General features: G+C 56.8%; 1 protein-coding gene across 5 annotated transcripts in view; it reads right to left on the bottom strand.

The window, feature by feature from the left end:
* Positions 1-8,095, bottom strand: part of CAMKK1 (calcium/calmodulin-dependent protein kinase kinase 1, alpha) — a 27,739-nt gene that overhangs the window by 13,424 nt on the left and 6,220 nt on the right. For 2 of the 5 annotated variants that reach the window (XM_014541957.1, XM_014541955.1), the window contains exons 2-9: positions 5,246-5,647; positions 4,360-4,407; positions 3,646-3,699; positions 3,217-3,268; positions 2,793-2,926; positions 2,420-2,456; positions 1,584-1,605; positions 59-147 (exon numbers count right to left, since the gene is read on the bottom strand). In XM_014541957.1, the coding sequence (XP_014397443.1) occupies positions 59-147; positions 1,584-1,605; positions 2,420-2,456; positions 2,793-2,926; positions 3,217-3,268; positions 3,646-3,699; positions 4,360-4,407; positions 5,246-5,605 (796 nt within the window). In that variant the 5' untranslated portion in view covers positions 5,606-5,647. Of the gene's footprint in view, positions 1-58; positions 148-1,583; positions 1,606-2,419; positions 2,457-2,792; positions 2,927-3,216; positions 3,269-3,645; positions 3,700-4,359; positions 4,408-5,245; positions 5,648-5,818; positions 6,009-6,567; positions 6,590-8,095 lie in introns of those variants that run through there. The other 3 variants (XM_014541956.1, XM_014541954.1, XM_014541952.1) reach the window with 3 other exon arrangements.

The following is an 8,095-nucleotide window of genomic DNA, read 5'->3' as shown; positions in this document are numbered from 1 at the left end:
CTGTCCCCATCCCCAGTCCCCAGTCCTAGGCGGGGGAGGCAGGCGGCCCCTCACTCACAGTACTCAAGGCCCAGGATGATGTCCCTCAGGTAGAGGCGAGCTTGCTCCTCCGGGAAGGGCTTGTCGCAAGGCACCTCCATGACCGGCCTGTGGAGGGTGGGGCGAGGGGTGTTCAGCCGAAGCAGGTTGAGTAGAGGCAGACAGCAGGGGAAGGGGAACCGGGGCGGGGACCTTCAGGCCACTGGAGACCTCCCAGGAGCCCTCTATCCTCAAATGGGTCCCCAGAACCTAAGATATTAGCTTTTTCCTCCCATATGTGATACAATTTTAGAAATACACATAGACACAAATATCCCTTCAGATCACTGTCATTTCAAATTAGCTTTGTCTTAATTTCTGATGGGCGATAATCCTTCTTCTAAGTACTTTATTACCTATAATCAGACAGTTGTAAAGATGCCACATCGAGCCATCTTTTTCACACTGCAGGTCCAGACCCAATATAGAGCCACGAAATCAATTTAGTGGGTGACTACCCCAAGCTGAACCCTGACACTGCTTTTTTCCTAATGAAGTAGAATATATCCGAGTAGATCATGTGTAATACGGACATGCGCTGTTTTGTAAAACTTTGGTTTCAGTGACAGATGCAAATGGCAATGTGAACCATGCTTCTCCCTTTGAATGGAGGTCAAAAACATTTGCAAGGCCCTGAGTGAGCAGCTCAGTTGGTTAGAGTGTCGTCCGGATACACCAAGGTTGCAGGTTTGCTCCCCGGGCAGGGCACATACGAGAATCAACCAATGAATGCATAAATAAGTGGAACAACAAATCGATGTCTCTCTCTCAAATCAATAAGTTACAAAACACACACATTTGAAAGCCCCCGAGTCTGAAAGGGACACCACGGCCTGTCTCCTCCCCAATAGGTCTTTAGGAGTCCCCCAGCAGAGAGACAAGTTATAGCCTGGATTCAAGGCCTCAGCCATTAGGGCTTCCAGTCCACCCAGGCCCATGGCCACTGTTCCGTGTCTGCTGCTTTGCAAACACCCTGAGACGGCCAAAGAAGGCAGACGTGAGTGAGATCCCTGGGTTTCATCGGTGACTTGCTGTGTGATGCTGGGCAAGCCACTCACCCGCTCTGAACCTCAGCTTCCCCTCTTGTAAACGGGAGTGAATGGAGTCCCACCCACCCAACTCACAAACTTACAAGCCGCAGGAACTGCTTGCAATTTGAATACAGGTAAGAGAGGTAAGAGTTGAGTCCCTTCTCTACACTTTTGCTTGAGAAACACTCTGTTCTACTCCTCTTCCATCAAAATCTTCTTTCCAGTTCTTCCAGGCCTGGTTCAAAACCCACCCCTCTTCCAGAGGCCTCCCTGACTACACTACTCCGGCCTCACTGACCTCTTTCAAAGGATTGTCCTCTTGGTCTCTCATCCCCCCCGCAGCCCAGAGCTTCCCAAAGCAGGGCCTGGGCCTCTGCCTTCTCCCAGGGCAGCTGACCCTAGGACTAGGGACACAGGAAGGGAAAGGAAGGCCTGGGTGAGACTTGACCTGCCTGATCGGAATGGGGAACTCACCCCTTTCTCAGGAGGTCAAACACTGAAAGAAAAGAAAAGAAAAGAAGGTAAGGTGCAGCCAGGCTGGCAGAGCAGGTGATGCCAAGGCCCCTCCCTGCTCTGGAGGGTGAAGGAGGGGGCAGGCAACCAGGCATCCTTGAGGGAGGGACAGGACAGGGTCCCACGGTATCAGAGGAGGTAAATGGGTAAGAGTGGGGTCTACTATGGACCTGCCTCATCTGATACAGTGTGGACCCCTTTCACGGGGCAAGGGTGGGGTAACTGAGGCCCAGAAGGGGCAGAAATTTTCCCAAAGGTCATAACAGATAGGCAGGTAGGAGAGGGAGTGGAGCCTAAGCCTTGGCCTCTCATTTGTAAGCCAGTGTTCATTCCTTCTGCCCCTTTTCCTGTGGCCTCCAGAGCCCAACCACGAATCAGGCACCGGGAACTTAATTTAACAACAACATTAGCATTCATAGCGAGTATGTCTTCTTGCATGTAATGACTCATTCACTTCTCACATCAACCCCATGTGGCAGATACCATTATTACCCCCATTTTACAGGTGAGGAAACTGAGGCACAGAGCTATCAGACAGGGTCTGGGAACCCACATCAGGGAGCCTGCTTCTTGTGTCTACTCAGCCCACTGTCTCTCTGATCAGCAGAGTGGGCACTTGGAAATATCTGTTGGACTCTAACTGGATATTCTGAGCCTGGTTCAGCAGGGCTGGGCAAGGGGACCCAGGGCCGGAGAATGTGTATTTCTTCCCTGGCCCCCTGAAGGCCATTGTATCCCCGAGGAGCCCTTGGACCGACCCCAGGTAAGCTGCTTTGGGAATGAGTTGGGTCACTCACCCAAATAGAGATTGTCCTCAGCTGGGTCATCCAGGACCTGGTCAGAGGGAGCAGACATGGGGGTAGGGCTTGAGGAGGCCTGGGGTGGAAGTGCCAAGCCTCCTTGTCCTCCCAGCCCCAGGGCCCCCAGTATACTTTGCCCCTATCCACCGACAGATGAGGCCTCAGGAATCACTGGAGCTCACCCTCAGGGAGACCTCGAGAACATCCCAGACCAGCCTGAACTGACCCCTGAAGCCTCCCTGTCATCCCTGCCCCAAGTCTGGCTGTGTCCTTGGAGGCCTCAGCCACACGTGTCTCTCGGCAGGATCCCTGGGTCTGTGCTCTACACGACTCGGGCACAGGTACCCACCCGCTCACCACCGCCTCCTACCTCGATCAGCTTCACCACATTCACGTGGTCCAGCTTCTTCAGGATGGCGATCTCCTGGTACACCCGGTCCAGGGGCAGCAGCTGCTTGGCTGGTCCTCCCTGGGCAGCCTGGGACCCTCTCGGGGGAGGGCGACCTGTGACCAGGAAGAGGAGGCAAGCCCGTTGCAGGAGTCTGGGCCCCCCTGTCGCCTCGCAACCAGCCTCAGGCAAAAACTTGCAAGACCATGGTCTTGTCGCCCACCCACCAAGCATATGCCCACCACCAGACCTTTGCTCATGCTGTCCCTCCTCCACTCCCAGTCCTACCAAAAACTAGCTAGGGGGCTGAGGTCTCCTTCTCCTCTGTCTCCCCCCCCCACATACACACCCCCCAACTCACGCCCCAGCTAGGGGCCCCCAAGCACAGGGCCCAATAGATACATACGTGGAAAGCCATACTGCTTCAGTAACTTCTTTTTGGAAAGGACTTTCATTGCCTAAGGAGGGAGGGGCAGGCACGTCACTTGTGTGCAGCCACCAGGGGGCAGTACAGGCCGGTCACATGTGGTACCTGCCATGCCGCTAAGGGTATGGTTGGAGTGGTTAAACTGGTGAGGAGGTGGCCACATCTGAGTCTAGGCCTGACCCCTCTTCTCCAAAATGCCTTTCTGGAGCTCTGCCCTCAGAGGTATCAGCCTCTGATTGCATATGACCAGGGTCAAGAAGGTCACTTCCTTTGCATACCCCTAGGGACAGGGAGCTCCCTCCCTTCAGAGACAGGGTCGTCCTCTGTCTTCCCAGCACAGCGTCTGCCCACCCCCCAGGTTTCCAGGGCCGGGCTTGGGCAACACCCCCCTCCTATCCCTAGACTCACATAGTGCCTGTCTTCACTTTCGTTATAGGCCAGCCTCACCACGCCGTAGGCACCCTGCGAATAGGCACAGGTCAGCCCCGCCTGGGCAGAGCACCCTCCCCCAGGGCCGGTTCAGGCCAAGGGGAGCCCGAACAGCTCTGGCCCCCTCCTCCTGCATCCCATCTCCACGCCTACCACCAATGGGCTTACATTTCAGGCCTGCCTTGGTAACTGACCCTGCCTGGCTCAATGCAGCTCCATGCCTCCCCCAGTCCCTCCTAGTCTTCCATCAAAACCCTGGGGAGCCCTGGCCAGTGTGGCTCAGTGGGTTGAGCATCATCTCATGTACCGAGAGGTCGCCAGTTTGATTCCCGGTCAGGGCATATGCCCAGGTTATGGGCTCAATCCCTGGGGGGGGCGGGGGGGCATGCAGGAGGCAGCCAATCGATGTTTTTTTTCTCTCTCTCCCTCTCTTTCTAAAAAAATCAATAAAAACATATTTTAAAAAAACCCACAACTCTGGGGAGTCAGGAATCAGGACTCATCTCCCATCAGCCCCACCCACACCAGTCATTTCCTACAGGAGACAGAATTTTCCTCCCTCCCAGGCCTGGGCCTTCCTGTCTGCCTCACATTCCCAGAGGAGAAGGGGCTGCACCAAGCAGAGCATCCTGACAGCCTGCCTGCAAAATCCCAAACTAAATTCCCGCTGCTCCTGGCCAGCCCCAGTCCTACCTTGCCAATCTCACTCTGCAGCTTGTACTGGTTCAACTGCACACAGTCCTGGGGGGGAGAGGAAGCATCAGGTAAAGCTTGATCCAGAGGCAGCATTGTTCTCACCTCGGGATCCTGTTCAGGGATCAATCCGGGCCCCAGGCCCCTTACTCCCAGACCCCAGGGGGTTCCAGCAACATTTCAAGTTGGGGTGGGGGAAACTTGGTGGTGACAAGACCACCAAGAGTGACAAGAAGCCTCATGAATGGGGAGCCTGGCTAAGGAAAAATGCACTGATTCCTGCCTGGAAGCTGAGGTCTGGGAGACCCAAGTCTGTAAGAAAGCCGTGAGCAAGCATTTCCAGAGGCGCTGGATGTGAGGTCTAGATTGCACGAACAAGGATGAGAAGAGGGACGAGAGACCGGAGCCCTCGCTCAGGCATAAAAGGCTCAGCCTCTGAAGCTATAGATTGCTCCGTACTCAGGTTCACGTTCAGACCTAAGCGGCAAGGACAGAGCCAGGGGGAGCCCGGAGGCTGGCAGCATGCTGGCAGCTTCTGAGTCAGAGCAGACTCGAGGAGGCAGGATTCGAGGTGGGGTTCAAGCTGGGGAAGTCTTGGGGTGGGAGGACACTATGTCTGTCCTCAAATCTCTAAGAGGACTTCTTGGGGGACAAGGGCGGGTTTACTTCCAAAGTCTGGACTGGGTGGGGTTGGGAATGGTGGGATGTATAGGATGCAGAGGTCGGGTCAGGTGGAGCTTCCCTGGGTGGAAGAGGCCTTATTGTGAGGTAGTGAGCTCCTCAACTCTGAGGGTATGCAAGCCAAAAGCTACCACAGGGCTAGGAAGAGAAAGGGTCTTCACTGAGGGAAAAGCTCATGAGCACCCCCTAGCTCTGCCCCACCAACCTCTGCATCCGAGATGGCCACACGGTGGGACTCGATGGTGGGCCTCCGCCAGGCCCGCGGGGAGATGTGGCTGGCAGGCCCTGTGGTGTAAGGCCCAGCCTGGGCCTCCAGGCAGCTTCCTGCTGGCCGCTCCTGCAGGGACAGCTTCCTGGTGGAGAGGCTGGGTCGGGGTAGGGAGAGTCCTGAAGCACTGCCGGGGATCATGGAGGCAGCTCTGGCCCGTGGTGGGGGTTCCACACCGTTCCTGGCAGGCCCCGGGCCACCATCTGCCTCCTCCAAGTGGGCCACATCGATGGCTGCCACTCGCTCCACCAGCTCTGCCCGGGGATCCTGGCAGCAGACCGCTGGGCCCCCCTCCATCGCCACGGTCAAGGGGGTCCTCCGTGCAGCCTTATTGGGAACCTGAGAAATGAGAGCAGAAAAGGCTTCAATTCTGGCCATGGAGCAAGGAGGTCAGATTTCTAGGCCCTTCTCCCATTGTGGCCACAACCCTATGAGTTTCACCCCCATGCCTTTGCCCTGCCTATTCCCTCTGCCTGGGTTGCCAGTAGCCAATCTTGGACCCGTCCCTACTAACTGGAGGATTTCCAGGAACTCATCTGGCTCTGCTGCACACCAGCCCTCTAGGCCTCAGTATTCCCATCCGTAAAACAGGCACAATCATGTCTGCCTTGCTGGCTACACAGAGAAGCAGGGGGAATCTGATGATCTGGAGTCAGAACAGACAGACACGGGCAGAACACGGGAGGCCCAGCAGCCTTGGGAGAAACAGAGTACAGGGTCAGCTGAGGCCGGCATCCAGCAGACAGCCCAGTGACTCACCAGCCTCACCCCTCGGCAGTAGACAGTGGAGCATTCCAAGGCTGCTGCCTGGAAGCTGAGCTGGGCGCTGGTAATGCAGAGGCCTCCCTGGTGCTCCGGGCCCATGCACCTCCTGCACCTCCTCCTCCGGGGAGGCCTCTTTGATATTCGAGCCCCTTGCTCCCACCCCTCTCACTGCTTCCAGAAAGATTTCCCCGGGGCTCCCAGGGCCACAGGGCAAGTCTCCCATTACTCCTGTCTCTGGCCCAGCAGAGCCTGCAGCCCAGGACAGGGTCCATCAGGGCAGGGGCTGCTGCTTTGGGGGCTGTCCAGAGACTTCACTTACTTTTCCAGTGTATTTGTGTGGCCACAATGTATGCCACATCTGTTCAGGCTGAGATGCTCCCCCCAGCCTGACCTCACACCCTCCCTGGCCCTACGGCAGTCTGAGCCCCAACCCAGGCCAAAGGCCAAGAACTCGAACCCCGAATCCACCTCCAACCTCCAGCCCTAGCCCTTACCCTTGCCCACAGTCCTGGGCTGAAGCTGGACCCCAAGCTGAATGCCGACACTCAGGCTGGGGCTCCATTTCCTCCTCGGGCCAAGCACTGGCCCCACCCCAGCTCGATGCCCCACCCCCTTCCTGGGCCAAACTAGGCATCTTCTCAAGAATAGGAAGTAAGTGACCCCTGACCCTCTGCCCTTCCTGTCTTGTGGTAACTTCCTCTGACCCAGTAGAGCCACTGGAGAACACGGGTCTGTTTCACCCCCTCGTTCCCCCGTCACCTTGCTTTGACAGCTGTCAAGGAGGCAGGGCTCACTGGAGTCCACTGGCCAAGAGGAGCCCGGGCTGGCTTCCAGTCCCACTAGCCAAGCTCCTGTGGGGCCGTGGGCAGGCTCCTTCCTGACTCAGAGCCTCAGTCTCCCCATCTGTACTAGGGATGCAAGACCTTCCCTCCCCAGATTCCCTAGGGACATAGCAAGGCTTGGAAAAGGATCGTGGGTGAGGGGGCATTCCAGGCCCCTGTGCCTGGCACCCCGTGTTGGATGAATGGAAGCCTGGAAGTGGTGGAGCTGCTGTTGATATGCAGAAAGGAAGGGGGAAGGGAATCCAGACTGGTAACAGGCAAAGAGAGGAGGCTGCACCTGGAAGAGTGAGTGCGTGTGTGTGTGGGGGAGGGGGGGCATTGGTGGGGCTAGAGGCCCAGGTTTCCCTGGAGGAGATGAGAAAGGAGAAAAGCTGGCGCATCAGAGAGGCTCCCTGGAAGAGCTGAGAAGGAACAAGTGAGTAGGTTGGAACACGAGAGGCCTCCCTGGAGGAAGTGAAAGGGGGCAGTGAATGGGGTTAAAGTATCAGGGAGGCTTTGGGAACCAGGCCCCTTGCAGGAGGGAAGAAGCCAAAGTTGAAGGGAGCCCTCCAAGCCTGGCCCACCCATCCCCCTCCTCCCGGTTGGTGGCCCACCCTGGGGCCTGCTGCCTGTCCCCCTCACTCTACAGGCCCCTTTTCTCCCACCAGAATAAAAACTCCGTACATTGAGGCTCTTGTCTGCCTTGTCTCCATAAAATCATCGGTGTCTGCAGCAGTGCCTGGCACAGAGTAGGAGCTTGGTAAGTATCTGTTGAATGAATGAATGGTTGCCATAGTGATCATTACAGCCCTATCCCGGTTAGACCGATGGGAAAACAGCCTCAGAGAAGGGACCCCAACAAGCCTAAGGCCCCAGCCCACAGTAGAGAATGAATCAGTGCCCTCTGGACCAGGGCAGGAACCAAGGGACAGAGCCCCCACCCACAGAGGGTAAAGGTGGCCCTAGCCCATAACATTTGCATGATTTTCCTGAGGAAGGCTGTTCCCAGAGCCCATCCTGCTTTATTTCCCTTTCCCTTTTCTCAGAGGGGGAAAGGCCCAGCCAAGGGCAGGGATGGCCCTGGGGTCACACAGCAAGTCAGGGCAGAGCCTTCTTGCTTCTTACAGAGCCTGGGGCCTGGACCTGGTTTAGGCTCTGCACCTTCCTGGCCGCAAGCCCACGGGCAGGTGACTGCACCGTG

The sequence above is a fragment of the Myotis brandtii genome, unplaced genomic scaffold (assembly GCF_000412655.1).
Source record: "Myotis brandtii unplaced genomic scaffold, ASM41265v1 scaffold284, whole genome shotgun sequence".
Taxonomy (NCBI): domain Eukaryota; kingdom Metazoa; phylum Chordata; class Mammalia; order Chiroptera; family Vespertilionidae; genus Myotis; species Myotis brandtii.
Note: the sequence above shows the minus strand (reverse complement) of the source record. Positions and strands in the feature narration are given on the sequence as shown.